This window comes from Mauremys reevesii, linkage group 5 (genome assembly GCF_016161935.1).
Source record: "Mauremys reevesii isolate NIE-2019 linkage group 5, ASM1616193v1, whole genome shotgun sequence".
Taxonomy (NCBI): Eukaryota; Metazoa; Chordata; order Testudines; family Geoemydidae; genus Mauremys; species Mauremys reevesii.
In genome coordinates, this window is record NC_052627.1 from 78,633,612 (window position 1) to 78,648,756 (window position 15,145).

Sequence of the window (15,145 nt, forward strand, 5' to 3'; positions counted from 1 at the left end):
CTAAGTGTTGGTCTCTGTCTGCGGGGTTAGAGCAGATACGGTTGTACCTCAGTGCTTGGCTGTAGACAATGGATCTTGTGGTGTGCCCGGGATGGAAGCTGGAGGCATGAAGGTAGGCATAGCGGTCGGTAGGTTTTCGGTATAGGGTGGTGTTAATGTGACCACCACTTATTTGCACCGTGGTGTCTAGGAAGTGGACCTCCCGTGTAGATAGGTCCAGGCTGAGGTTGATGGAGGGGTGGAAGCTGTTGAAATCATGGTGGAATTTTTCCAGAGTCTCCTTCCCATGGGTCCAGATGATGAAGATGTCATCAATGTAGCGTAGGTAGAGAAGGGGCGTGAGTGGATGGGAGCTGAGGAAGCGTTGTTCCAGGTCGGCCATAAAAATATTGGCATATTGTGGGGCCATGCGGGTGCCCATAGCGGTGCCACTGATCTGGAGATATATATTGTCATTAAATTTGAAATAGTTGTGTGTGAGGATAAAGGCACAGAGCTCAGCAACCAGTTGTGCTGTGGCATCATCAGGGATACTGTTCCTGACAGCTTGTATTCCATCTGTGTGTGGGATGTTTGTGTAGAGAGCCTCTACATCCATGGTGGCTAGGATGGTGTTTTCTGGAAGATCACCAATGCATTGTAGTTTCCTCAGGAAATCAGTGGTGTCACGGAGATAGCTGGGAGTGCTGGTAACATAGGGTCTGAGTAGAGAGTCCACATATCCAGACAGTCCTTCAGTGAGAGTTCCAATGCCAGAGATGATGGGGCGTCCAGGATTTCCGGGTTTGTGGATCTTGGGTAGTAGATAGAATAACCCTGGTCGGGGCTCTAAGGGTATGTTGATTTGTTCCGGTGTTAGTGTAGGGTGTGTCCTGAGTAGATGGTGCAGTTTCTTAGTGTATTCCTCAGTGGGATCTGAGGGAAGTAGCCTGTAAAATTTGGTATTGGAGAGTTGTCTGGCGGCCTCCTTTTGGTAGTCAGACCTGTTCATGATGACAACAGCACCTCCTTTATCAGCCTCTTTGATTATAATGTCAGGATGGTTTCTGAGGCTGTGGATGGCATTGCGTTCTGCACGACTTAGGTTGTGAGGCAAGCGATGTTGTTTTTCCACAATTTCTGCCTGTGCACGTCGGCGGAAGCATTCAATGTATAGGTCCAGACTGTCATTTCGACCCTCAGAAGGAGTCCATGTGGAGTTCTTCTTGTGCTGTTGGTGGGAGGGTAACTGTGTATCAGTGCGCTGTTCAGTGTTGTCCTGGAAGTATTCTTTGAGTCGGAGACGGCGAAAGTAGGCTTCCAGATCGCCGCAGAACTGTATCATGTTGGTGGGGGTGGCAGGGCAGAAAGAGAGTCCCCGAGATAGGACAGACTGTTCTTCTGGGCTGAGTGTGTGGCTGGATAGATTGACGATATTGCTGGGTGGGTTAGGGATATCATGGTTGTGGCCCCATGTGGAAGGTAGGAGTTTAGACAGCTTACAGTCCTTTTTCCTTTTTAGAGAGGTGAAGTGGGTAATGTAGATCTCCTGTCTTATTTTAGTGAAAATATTTTAGTGCTCTGTGTGTGTGTGTGTGTGTGTGTGTATAGGTATTAGGTATAGTGTGTGTGTGTATAAGGATTAAGATATTAATTATTGGTTATAAATCAAATTGCTATCATAATAAATGTGGCATCTTTGCCTTGCCCCCTGAAAAGATCCTGTGTAGTTTTGTCTGTATAACAAGCCCCGGCACACATTTCATTACAAATTAAGTACTGGCTATGTTGGTGCGAAGAGACCAGCTAGATGCAAAGCCCTTCCCCAGTGACAATTACCAGCACTGGGGGCCTCAACACTCAATCAATATGAGCCTTCAGCACAGTAGATATTCCTGGAGCATGTCAGAGGTGCAAGAGGCAGTCCTGTGCTCTACCTCTTTCCTAGCTGTCACAATGTCTTTGGGGGCCAAGCCAGGTCAGTGTGCACTCAGACGAAATGGCCAGTAGCTCCAGAATTGGGGAAATACAAGCTGTCTCCCACCAGTTTAGGCATCAATCTAGTACCAGGGAATGGATGAATTCCCCAAAATACAGAGAAACGAAGAAGGGATTATAAAGCCATATCTACACTACAAACTTTGATCAATGCACATTACATTAGTGTAGAGCCACCAAAGTTTGTATATCACTCCTGTGCATACATACTTGTCTGCTTGCATCAGCGCTGAGCATGCTCACCAGGAGTGTAGTGTTGATGTGAAATGTGGTACACAATGGGTAGGTATCCCAGTGTGTCGCACGCTGCCATCCGGAGTTATGCCTTTTGGAACTTTTTTGCAATTTGTTATAGGATAAAAATGACTCACCCAGGGATCTTAGGACCTAAGATCCAAGTTCCCAGCATGAAACTTTCTCTGTGCCATAATAGCATCCATATCTCATAATTTTTGCACTTTTTTTTTTAAACCCACAAACCCACACAGCAGTTTTCAGTCTCCATCATCTCTGACAGAAGAATGGAGCCTGCAAAGATCTGCAATATTCTCATGAACATTGCAAACACAGGATGCACATTTCTCCTGTGTTTGGAGACCCATGGGAAGTACTGCAACAACAGGAGACACAACAATTTCTTGGAGGACAGTTGGCTGAGGGACACAGCAAAAAACAATTCAAGATTGTTAGTGGCATTAACAAAGCAGCTACAGATAGTGGAATGCCACTTCTGGGCCCAAAAAACAAGTATTGACTGGTGGAATTTCATCATAATGCAGGTTTGGGATGATGAGCAGTGTGTGCAGAACTTTCAGACATGAAAGACCATGAATCTATGTGCCCAGCTTGTCCCAACCTTCCTGTGCAGGGACACCAGAATAAGAGCTGCATTGACAGTGGAGAAACAAATGGTGATTGGAAGCTTGCAATGCCAGACTGCTACCAGTCAATGGGGAATCATTTTTGGTTTGAAAAATCCACAGTGGGGACCACTGCCATGTAAGTGTGGAGGGCCATTAATCATATCCTGTTACACATGGCTGGGACTACAGGCAATTGCAGGACATAGTGGATGGATCTGCAGCATTGGGATTTCCAAACTCTGGTGGGGAGATAAACAGCAAGCACATGAATATTTTGGCACTAGCCTACTTGCCACAGACTTCAACAGAAAGGGCTACTTTTCTATGTTTATGCAAACATTGGTGGATCACTGGGGACACTTCATCAGCATCAGTGTGGCTGGTCAGGGAAGGTGCATGAGGCTCACATCTTTAAGAACACAGGACTGTTCAGAAAGCTGCAAGTAGGGACATTCTTTCTTTCCCGACCGGTGGATTACCATCAGCAATGTCGAAATGCCAATTGTGATACTAGGGGAACCAACCTATCCCCTGCTCTCTAGGCTCATGAAACTGAACTCTGGTCACCTCCACAGTATGAAGGACAGATTCAACTAGCCGTTCAGCAGATGCAGAATGCCTGAATATGCTTTTGGTAGATTGAAGGGACCCTAGTGGTGTCTAATCATTAGATTGAATCTCAGTGAGAAAATTATCCCTGTTTATAGCTACCTACTGTGTCCTGCATAATATCTGTGAGGCAAAGGGGAAAAAGCTGCTCCCAGGGCAGAGGTGGAGCTGCTATCTGCTGACCTTGAAAAGCCAGACAAAAGGCCCATTACAAGAGCTAAGCATGGAGCTATGCCATTGAGGGAAGCTTTGAAAAAGCATTTAAACGGTCAGCCACAGTAGCATTCTGTGCTGGACTGTTCTCTGGGCCTGGAGCTTTGGTGCTGCTAGGAATGTGTAATGCTTGCTATACCTTTATAAATAGCACTGTGTGTTTTTCTGAAGCTGCGTTGTATGCTTGCTGTACATTTGCAAGTACTGTGTGGCATGAGTACTGCTATTCATTCTGCAACATGTGTTGTGAACTAATAAAGATAGTTATAGTCTCCAAAAACAGAAAATTATTGAGTGGCAAAACCAAGGCAGAAAACCAATGTGAAAGACCGGCACTGCAATACAATCTTTTTAGCATAGATTAACAGAATGTAACTTTAAATTTAGGAAGGCAGCAAATATTTCTGTCCATTTCAGTGCACAAATGTAGTGTGTTGCAGCTACACATACACCAACCATGGTTCTAAGAGGCCAGTGATTGTGAAGCTGTGGGCTTGCCTGCTCTTTCCTTCTCCATGCCATCAGCTATACTAGCCCTCCAACAAGCCATTTATTTGCAGTCCAATGCAGCACTGCCTTGAAGGATCTCACTAAACATGTTCTCCCTAGTTCTCTTCTTTCTTTTCCTCATTAGTGTCAGGCAGTTTGTAAATGTGGAAGCAGCATCCCTCCAAGCCGCAACAGCAGCAGCTGTTGATATAAACAGACTGATGTATCATTGGATTTACAGTCACAACACAAAGGGAAAGATACATTTCAAAACTCCCTTTCCTTATTCCCATAACTTTTATAAGACATGTTTATTGATACTTCAGCTTTGGAGTGCCTCTGCACAGCACTGCTCTCCATCCCCAGCCCTGGTGAATATGGCCCACCAAGGCAAGTGGTGGGGGGTGGTGATGGAAGAATTTTGATGTCATGAAACAATAAAACTTCGGTCCCTATTCCATGGGTATGAGTACAGGGCAATGGCACTGGATATTGGCACTACCTTCCACAGGCAATGGTGGCTGTAGTTGCCATCTCACTTCTGAGGGCTGTAAAGGCACAGAAAGCACAGCTGCTACTGGCATTTGGAAAATTGAGGGCAAGGCGGGGGTGGGAGAGAAGAGTTGTAATAAGGGTTGTGAAGTGCACAGAAACAGCAGGAGACAAACTCAGAGTCTCCTAACTCCCAAGCCAGTGTATCTTCCTCTAAACTAAAAAATACTTTATGAGGATCACTCCATGTCCGAGAGGAGTCTGTGTACAGGTTTTTGTATATTGCCATTCCAAATATCTGATTTGTGTCCATTTGGAGAACACTTCAGTCTCCCTGGACACACAATAGCAGATTTAAAGGTAGCAATCCTGCAGCAAAAAAATTTCAGGACCAGACTTCAAAGAGAAACTGCTGAGCTTCAGTTCACCTAAAAATTTGACACCATCAGCTCAGGATTAAACAAAGACTGTGAATGGCTAGCCAACTACAAAAGCAGTTTCTCCTCCATTGGTGTTCACACTTCAACTGCTAGAAGAGGGCCTCATCCTCCCTGACTGAACTAACCTCGTTATCTCCAGACTGATTCTTGCCTGCATATTTACACCTGCCTCTGGAAATTTCCACTACATGCATCCGATGAAGTGGGTATTCACCCATGAAAGCTCATGCTCCAAAACGTCTGTTAGTCCATAAGGTGCCACAGGACTCTTTGCTGCTTTCACGAGACTACAGTATTCTATAATATTGCAACTTTTTTTTAAGGAAGGTGCTCCTGAAATTGCTTTGCCCCAGGCCCCCTGAATTCTCTGGGCAGCCCTGTTCCCAGGTTACTTCCCCGGGGGTCTCACAAGGGGTCTCGTGTGTTCACGGTGCCAGGGCAGGGACCATGCAATGGGGCGGGCAAATCCCGACTCCTGGAAAACCTTCCCGCGCTGAAGCAGCCCCTGCCCCTCCAGCCGGGTATCTTGGGCACGGAGCCTGGACAACGCCCCCGGTGACGTCGTAATCACTCACGGAACGGGACGGACGTTCCTATTTATGAGGGCGGTGCAGGCGGCCGCCTCCCTAAGCGCTCCCGGCGGGAGGGCCCGAGAGAGAGACCAGACCGCACAGCACGCTGGGAAGGCGGCTGGCTGCGGCGGCTCGGTTTCTCCCGCCGAGGGGAGAGGGCTGCCGCACCGGTAGTGAGGTCATAATGGACAGACGGAAGGAAGCGGCGAATCGGCTGCATCCGTTGTTCTTGGCTCCGAGAGCGGTCCCCGCGCGCCCGCTGCGGCGGCTCGAGGCGGGAGGGAGTCAGGGCTCGCCGGTGGTCGGGCTCGCGACGCGCGTGCAGGCGGGAAGCCGCTGCCGTAGCGGCCTCACCCGGGGGCGAGGCGGGCAGGCGCCGCGGGGCCGAGCCGCGAACATGGCGGAGGCCGCGGCCTCGGAGCCGCTAGGCCGGAGCCGGCAGGAGGCGGCCTGGGTGGAGACGCTGCGCGGGGACTGCGAGCCCGAGCACCACTGGCGGCACCGCCGCGAGTTCCTGCTGCGCAACGCGGGGGGCTCGCCGGCCGGGGACAGCGGGGCCCTGCAGCGCCTCGTCTCTCTCTCCATGGTGTGGGCCAACCACGTCTTCCTCGGCTGCCGGTGAGTGGGGTGGGCGGTGGCGGAGGGGCATTGGCCAGGGTTGGGGCGCCCCGTTTGCGGGCTGCCGGGCGCGCATTTCGCTTGGAGACGTGCTGAGCTCGCTCCCGTTGTCTCCCCTGCCCAGGTACCCGCTGTCAGTGATGGAAAAGGTGCTGGAAATGGCTGAAGGCATCAAAGTGACCGATGCGCCCGCCCACACTCCGAGAGATGAACTGGTTGCCAAGGTGAAGAAAAGAGGCATATCAAGTAGCAATGGTTAGCAGATCATAGCTGTGACAATTCCTAGGAGTCTAGAAAACGATTTTCAAATGTTGAGAACTTGCCTTTGCCCATCTTTAATAATCGGTGAAATAGCCAGGATTTAAAACCTCCCAGGATAATAGTTTTATGTCAGTGTTAACTCTCATTTGTCAGTCTCAGTGTTAAACGTTAAACTTTAAACATGAGTACAGAATCTTGCTATTTTAAGCAATAGTGTTGCTGTTTGACTGCATCAAATGCTTCTGAATTACTAAGTTAAAAGTATTCTTTAAATAGGTTTGACAACCTTTTGCAGGTATTTGTGCTCTGACCTTTCACCCCATTATATTATGCTCACAGTGGGCTTTTCTAATAGTAATAATGACCAATGTGAAGCATATCCAACTTTATACTCGTATTGGCTGTAAATTTGTCTAGTTTTAAATAAATTCTCAAAAGAAAACAGTGCTTTGAAGAGCTTTAGTAAACAAAATAGGTGTCCAAATGAAAACCTTGCATTTGAACCCTGGATCTATGTTTGTATCATAGCACCCAGTTTAGCATCTCTCTCTGAGACTGAAATGCCTTGGAATTTCAAGGTAACATTTGGAATCAGATTTCAAACTCTTGAGTTTGTGGGTGTTTAAACCAGTGGTTCTCAACCTTTCCAAACTAGTGTACCCCTTTCAGGAGTCTGATTTGTCTTGCATATTCCAAGCTTCACCTCACTTAAAAATACTTGCTTACAAAATCGGACATAAAAATACAAAAGTGTCACAGCACACTATTACTGAAAAATTACTTACTTTCTCATTTTGTCCATATGAAATTTAGTATGTATTGACTTTTTTTGTGCTTTTTATGTAGCCGGTTATAAAACTAGGCAAATATCTAGATGAGTTGATGTACCCCTGTAAGACCTCTGCCCGGGGTACACATACCCTTAGTTGAGAACCACTGGTTTAAACTAATCAGTTTTAGGGCCAGGAGAGATTTTTGTTTGGACTAATCTCTCTAGAAACTTTAAATCAATTGCCAGTAGACAGGGAGCTATACGTTATAGTTATGGAAGTAAGGACATAACTCTATTTGTGTTTTTTAGAAGGGGTAGAGGAACCTTGCAAGAAACGAGCTGTTGACAAAAGCAGGGATTCTAAGGATGTTGGAAATGATGCTAAGTTGACAAAGACAGAAGTTTCCAAGGAGACAGAGAGCATGTTGCCAAAGAAAGAGGAAAAAGATGTGGGAAAAGATTCAGAGCATTCACTGTCATCCTCTATCTCAAACCAAGAAAAGAGCGCAGTGCCAGGAACGGGAACAGAAACAAAAGCAGCTAATTATGAAACAACTACCAAGCAAAATTCAACTGCAGCACCTGCTTCATCTGGAACTGAGTCAAAAATGAATTATCATTCAAGTATGGAAACCAAACATGAAAAGAAGAGTACATTGCCCGGTGCTGTGGCGGCGGCTACCAAAAGCAGCTCCCAGGCCAGTGCTCCGCCAGCGGCGGCCGCTACCAAAAGCAGCTCCCAGGCCAGCACTCCGCCGGCGGCAGCCGCTACCAAGAGCAGCTCCCCGGCCAGTGCTCCAGCAGCTACCAAGAGCAGCTCCCCGGCCAGTGCTCCAGCAGCTACCAAGAGCAGCTCCCTGGCCAGTGCTCCGGCGGCAGCGGCTACCAAGAGCAGCTCCCCGGCCAGCGCTCCGGCGGCTACCAAGAGCAGCTCCCCGGCCAGCGCTCCGGCGGCTACCAAGAGCAGCTCCCCGGCCAGCGCTCCGGCGGCTACCAAGAGCAGCTCCCCGGCCCGCGCTCCGGCTACCAAGAGCAGCTCCCCGGCCAGCGCTCCGGCGGCTACCAAGAGCAGCTCCCCGGCCAGCGCTCCGGCGGCTACCAAGAGCAGCTCCCAGGCCAGCGCTCCGGCGGCTACCAAGAGCAGCTCCCAGGCCAGCGCTCCGGCGGCTACCAAGAGCGGCTCCCAGGCCAGCGCTGCGTCGGCTGCGGCGGCCACCAAGAGCGGCTCCCAGGCCAGCGCTCCGGCGGCGGCCACCAAGAGCGGCTCCCAGGCCAGCGCTCCGGCGGCGGCGGCCACCAAGAGCGGCTCCCAGGCCCGCGCTCCGGCGGCGGCGGCGGCGGCCACCCAGAGCGGCTCCCAGGCCAGCGCTCGGCGGCGGCCACCAAGAGCGGCTCCCAGGCCAGCGCTCGGCGGCGGCGCGGCCACCAAGAGCGGCTCCCAGGCCAGCGCTCGGCGGCGGCGGCGGCCACCAAGAGCGCTCCCAGGCCAGCGCTCGGCGGCGGCGCCACCAAGAGCGGCTCCCAGGCCAGCGCTCGGCGGCGGCGGCCACCAAGAGCGGCTCCCAGGCCAGCGCTCCGGCGGCGGCGGCCCCCACGAGCGGCTCCCAGGCCAGCGCTCCGGCGGCGGCGGCGGCAGCTACCAAGAGCGGCTCCCAGGCCAGCGCTCCGGCGGCGGCGGCCACCAAGAGCGGCTCCCAGGCCAGCGCTCCGGCGGCGGCGGCCACCAAGAGCGGCTCCCAGGCCAGCGCTCGCGCGGCGGCCACCAAGAGCGGCTCCCAGGCCAGCGCTCCGCGCGGCGGCGGCCTCCCAGAGCGGCTCCCAGGCCAGCGCTCCGGCGGCGGCGGCGGCGGCCACCAAGAGCGGCTCCCAGGCCAGCGCTCTGCCGGCGGCTACCAAGAGCGGCTCCCAGGCCAGCGCTCTTCCGGCAGCGGCGGCGGCTACCAAGAGCGGCTCCCAGGCCAGCGCTCTGCCGGCGGCGGCGGCTACCAAGAGCGGCTCCCAGGCCAGCGCTCTGCCGGCGGCGGCGGCAGCTACCAAGAGCGGCTCCCAGGCCAGCGCTCTGCTGGCGGCGGCGGCTACCAAGAGCGGCTCCCAGGCCAGCGCTCTGCTGGCGGCGGCGGCGGCTTCCAAAAGCGGCTCCCAGGCCAGCGCTCTGCCGCCGCCGGCGGCTTCCAAAAGCGGCTCCCAGGCCAGCGCTCTACTGGTGGCTTCCAAAAGCGGTTCCCAGAGCAGCGCTCCACCGGTGGCTTCCAAAAGCAGCTCCCAGACTAGTGAAAGTCCTGCTAAAGTGTCATGGAAGCCATTAACAAGTGAAGATGCAAAAGAAAGACAGCCTTTTTTCAATAGACTGTACAAATCTGTGGCCTGGAAGTTGGTTGCTGTTGGAGGTTTTAGTCCCAGTGTGAATCATGCAGAACTTCTAAACTCATCCATTCAGTCTGTGAAAGCCACTTTAGATGTAACTTTTGTTCCACTGAAGGAACTTGCAGACTTACCTCAAAATAAAAGCTCTCATGAAAATATAGTTTGTGAACTGAGGTGCAAGTCTGTTTATTTGGGTACTGGCTGTGGAAAAAGTAAGGAAAATGCCAAAGCTATAGCTTCAAGGGAAGCTTTGAAATTATTTCTAAAGAAGAAAGTTATTGTAAAGATATGTAAAAGAAAGTACAAAGGACGTGAAATTGAAGATTTGGTACTTCTTGATGAAGAATCAAAACCCTCAAATTTACCCCCAGCTTTAAGAAATCCTCAAGAGATCCTGTAGGACACATAAGAACTGAGGGTTACTTTTGTACTCTGAAAATGTAGGCTTCCAGATATTTTGTATTTCTCAGTTTTGCAGAACAATTACATTATTGTTCCTTTCACACGGTAGCAATTATAAATAACTTCTTATAGATCACAAGAAGTGTGCATTTAAAGGTATGCCTTAATATAGCGCACACTAGCGTGCTGTTTTATTTGCTAACTAGTCTACCTAAGTCTTCTATTTTTAATTAAAAGATTAAGGTACAATTTGATTAAAGTCTAATAATTTTGTAATTCTTAGGATTTGGTGGTAGTGTGCTCAGTTGTCTACCATGTCTTTTTAGCTGCATAGGAATGTATAAAGGGACCATAGTACTTGAATGGTTGAAAGTTGTTAAATTTCAAGGAAAAGGTTGTCTGTTTGAAATTTGTTACCCATAATGTTCACTATTCTTGTTGAAAAGAGAGAAAATAGTTGGCTGACTATTTTTATGAAAAGTTGTAACATTTTAAAGTTAATCCTAAAATAATATGTGATCCTGTTTAACATTATTACAATAGTAAATTGTCAGTAAATAATGATCAGGGTGATTTCAACCACCAAAACTCTTTAAGCAAATTAAACTTGTGAAATACCATTTACACTTTGTTTTTCAGATAAACATGGATTTCTATATAAGCATATTTTATGACCGCTACTATTAAAAATAATAAACTTCTGGGATATCCTCACTTTTAATATTTTGTTTTAGCTATTAAATGTTTTGAAAACTCACCATTTTGATAAATGTTAGTTACATCTTTTTTGGAAAAAAAATCTTAGACATTAAACTGGGTCAGAAGCATCTGTGAAAATGATCAACAGAGCAGTATTTTTTTTTATATATAAAAAGAAAAATGTATACTGGCTTCAGTGTGGATGGGTTTCAAGATGTAGTTACTGGTGATTCTTATTGTTTTATTAAGATGCACAAGAGATAGTAATGTAAAACTAGAATAACAATATTTTCCAATAAATAATGGAATGTATACTATTCCCACTCTATCATCAATTAAATGTGGGGGCAGAGGAAATGCAGGTGCTTCTGTTGTGTTGAGTGTCTTCTGAAATGAGTTTACACATATTTTGAGCCTTATTTTACTCTTTACACACTCAGTACTCACACTGATATCAGGAAGTTTCATACAGAGATCAAGGGAAACCATGGCCCTTTAGGTGCAGCAGTCTGGAAAGAATTATAAATGGAGTGTATAAAACACTGGATAATAAAAGTAATGGCTGAGAGCATGTTGTTCATAGTGTTTTTTCATTGCTGTGAAAGGAGTTTCTCAAATTTAAAATAGTGGTAGTTAGCATCATTTTTACATAGGCACTTTTTCTATCTTACTCAACAGATCTGCTCTATACTATCAATATCAAATTCTACAACTGGTAGCACTGTAGAACTAATAAAAGTTGAGGAATAGTCTACATGGTTCTCTTCAGTCCTGTGAATTGACAAAACTACTTTCTAATTCCTGAATCTCTGATGGTATCAGAAGGCAGAATACAGCTTGATGATGAGTTTGCTGCACCACCAGCTGGAAAAAAAAATTGTCATCAGATTAAATTTGATAGGTAATAAAATGTATTTTATGGATGGTGTAATAGTTAGGGTACCAGCTTAGGCTACTGGAGACTGGGTTCATTTTCCTGCTCTGCCACATGCTTGGTGTGTGACCTTGGACAAAGTAGATTTCCAAATACCTTTGAAGATCTGGACCTTAGTCTCTGTCTCAGTTTCCCATTTGTAAAATGGAGATAACAGTACTTCCCTACCTCAGAGGGTTGTGAGGGAGGATAAATACGGTAAAGATTGTGAGGCCCTCAGATTCTGTGGTAACATCTTAAAAGTACCTAAGCTCTAGACTCTTGATTGCAATACATTAAAGTGATGATTCTATAGCTATTTTGCATAATTAACTCATTGGCGGTAAGGTATGTAGCTTTTGATTTCAATGAGAATTCTGTGTGCAGTGCAGCTGAAGAAGTGGTCCCAACAAACAAGTGCTTGAATTAAGTATTAACCAAAGATACAATTTCACTCTACTTTTTAAGGGGTGGTGGAGTCAGTCAGAATTTCTCCGAACTCATCGTGGAAGGAAATGGTGTTTACTGAACTCATCACAGCACTGAGTCTGAAAGCTGTATTTCAATTCCTGGCTGTTTTGATGCCTTTGTGAACTCCAGGTCCCCCAGTTTCCTGATCTGCAACAGGTTATAAGGGTATTGAGCCTTAATTGTTAAGCCCTGTTCAATTCTTAAATAAAAACATACAGGACATGAATGATTAATATAAACAATTATATAACCATAGAGTGTATAAAATAGGTGGAGGATCACAAAAGTAAAGACCTGTGACGTGTGTGCAGAAATGCAGGAAAGAATATAGTGGGTTAGTTAATATGCTTTAAAATAAACTAAATCAAGAACACTAATTCAGAATAAGTGTCTGTGAGGGAGTTCACACTTTTTTAAGGTCTTGTCTGCACTTAAAACTTGAAGAGCTTTCCCCTAAAGTGTACAGCCCTTGTTGTTGGACACATTCAGTTAATAACCAAGTTTGTTACTCCCAAGGGAATAGTATACACACACTAGCTTGTTTGATTGAACTGAGTATCAGGTCCATACAGCTGAGTAATCTATAGTGAAAACAAATACAAGTTTATTAACAAAAGTTAAGACTTAAGAGAGAGTGAGCAAGGGCAATAAGAACCATGAGTTACAAATAAAAGTATAATGCTTTCTAGAGACTAAAACAACAGGCTGTATTCCTTGTCAAAAGCAGTCTTATCACACCTAACTAAGGGTATGTCTACACTACAAAATTAGGTCAATTTTATAGAAGTTGATTATGTATATCCCCGCTAAGCGCATTAAGTCGGTGGAGTGCATCCTCATTACCATGGCTAGCATTGACTCATGGAGCAGTGTGCTGTGGGAAGCTATCCCACAGTTCCCACAATCTCCACTGCCCATTGGAATTATGAGTTAAGCTCCCAATGCCTGATGGGGCAAAAATGCCGCAGGTTGTTTTGGGTACATGTCACTCTCCCCTCCCTCCCTCTGTGAAAGAAACTGCAGACAATCATTTCATGCCTTTTTGCCATGCAGACACCATAGCACAGCAAGCATGGAGCTCGCTCAGCTCACCACTGCTCTTGCGAGCATTGTAAACACCTTGTGCATTATACTGCAGTATGTGCAGAACCTGGCTAAGAGATGACAGCACAAGGATGATTGTGATGAGGGCACGGACACAGACGTTCCTGAAAGCACAGGCCGTGGCAATTGGGGCATCTTGGTGGCAGTGGGGTTGGTTGATTAAGTGGAACACCAATTCTTGGCCTGGCAAACAATCACAGACTGGTGGGACCGCATAGTGTTGCAGGTATGGGATGATTCCCGGTGGCTGCGAAACTTTCGCATGCGTAAGGCCACTTTCCTGGAACTCCTGTGAGCTGCTTTCCACCACCCTGAAGTGCAGTAATACCAAGATGAGAGCTGCCCTGACTGTTGAGAAGCGAGTGGCAATAACACTGCGGAAGCTTGCAACGCCTGACTTCTATCGGTCAGTTGGGAATCAATTTGGAGGGGGCAAATCTACTGTGGGGACTGCTGTGATTCAAGTAGTCAGTGCAATCACTGACATTCTGCTATCAAGGGTAGTGACTCTGGGAAATGTGCAGGTCATAATGGATGGCTTTGCTGCAATGTGTTTCCCTAACTGGTGGGGCAATAGATGGAACACATATCCCTATAACATGCCGGTCTGGGGTTCTGTCTGCTGGTTTGGCACACAAAACCTTTTACTGGCACGTGAAACCTTAAATTAATGAAGACTTGGCACACCACTTCTTGCTGACCCCGATCTATAGATTGCAGAGAAGCTTGAAACTGTGGCTCTGCTAAACAGATGATCATGATTCTCTCTGTCCCCATTTTTTCCCCTTCTGGTTTGATTTTACCCAAAATCAATACAATTCTGCCTACTAAAGCCTAGAACAGTTCCTGAAATTTTGGAATTGATCCAATATGACATTCAAAAGTTATGTTGCATCCAAACAGAGAAATGCCACCAAGTCAAGCAGAGCCATAACAAGGAATTTTTGCGCCTGAGGCAAGGGCCAGCTCCAGGCTCTTCAGCAGCAATTTGGTGGCGGGTCCCTGAGTCCTTCTCAGAGGGAAGGACCTGCTGCCGAATTGCCACCGCCGCTTCATTCATTCTTCAGTGACAATTCGGCGGTGGGTCCCTGAGTCCCTCTCGGAAAGAAGGACCCATCGCCAAATTGCTGCCGAAGAATGAATGAAGTGGCGGCGGCAATTTGGCGGCAGGTCCTTCCCTCTGAGAAGGACTCAGGAACCTGCCGCCGAATTGCCACCGAGGAAGCAGCGGCAGTAGAGCTGCCGCTGAAGCACCGCCGATCATGGTAGAGCTGCGCCCCTTCGCTTTGCGTGCCCAAGGCGAGTGCCTCACTCGCCTTGCCCTTGTTATGGCACTGAAGTTGAGTGTAAGGTGTTGCAAACTCAGACAGCTAAATTTGGTATTAATGCTATCTAATTTTTGTCCTTTTGGATATGTCAGTCATCAACATTTACCATTATTTGTAAACACCCCAGGCCTGATAATACCATGAGTAGCTTGAAAACTACCCCTAAAGGGAGATGGATGTATGCAATTGTTGGGCTAATCAGGGCTTGCTTTTTAAAAATCACCCACCAAAACATACACTAATTGAGCCTTTATTATTCCAGGACCACCCAGGCAATTATATTGAGATTGATGTTTAGCTTGCCTCCCAACTACACAGGAACATGCAGCCCCACCTACAACAAAGTCCTGGAACCAAGATGAAGCAGGAAGCATCTGGAGTGTGCTCCCCCTTGAATCACCACTTTGTGGTGGAAAACCCGTTGGTTCACTAGTGTTACTCTGACTCCAGTCAGTGGCCCAAGGCAGATGCAGCTGGGCCCTCCGGGCGCCCACGTTTGAAGGAGGGAAGGGTGAACGCTATGGTCCCTGCAGAAGGAGGATTATGAGGGATGTGTTG

General features: G+C 47.7%; 1 protein-coding gene across 1 annotated transcript; it reads left to right on the forward strand.

The window, feature by feature from the left end:
• The first annotated feature begins 5,692 nt into the window (after positions 1–5,692).
• On the forward strand, positions 5,693–7,758 carry LOC120407156 (CDKN2A interacting protein). Its single transcript, XM_039542605.1, has 3 exons — positions 5,693–6,273; positions 6,398–6,497; positions 7,616–7,758. Exons 1-3 carry the CDS (start codon positions 5,840–5,842, stop codon positions 7,622–7,624), a joined length of 543 nt encoding a protein of 180 aa, XP_039398539.1. The 5' UTR covers positions 5,693–5,839; the 3' UTR covers positions 7,625–7,758.
• Positions 7,759–15,145: the final 7,387 nt, after the last annotated feature.

Bases quoted from the DNA above. Each gene is read 5' to 3' on its own strand.
- LOC120407156 (XM_039542605.1), top strand. From the start codon at position 5,840: ATGGACAGACGGAAGGAAGCGGCGAATCGGCTGCATCCGTTGTTCTTG. The intron at 6,274-6,397 runs GTGAGTGGGGTG...TCCCCTGCCCAG, and splicing joins CACGTCTTCCTCGGCTGCCG to GTACCCGCTGTCAGTGATGG.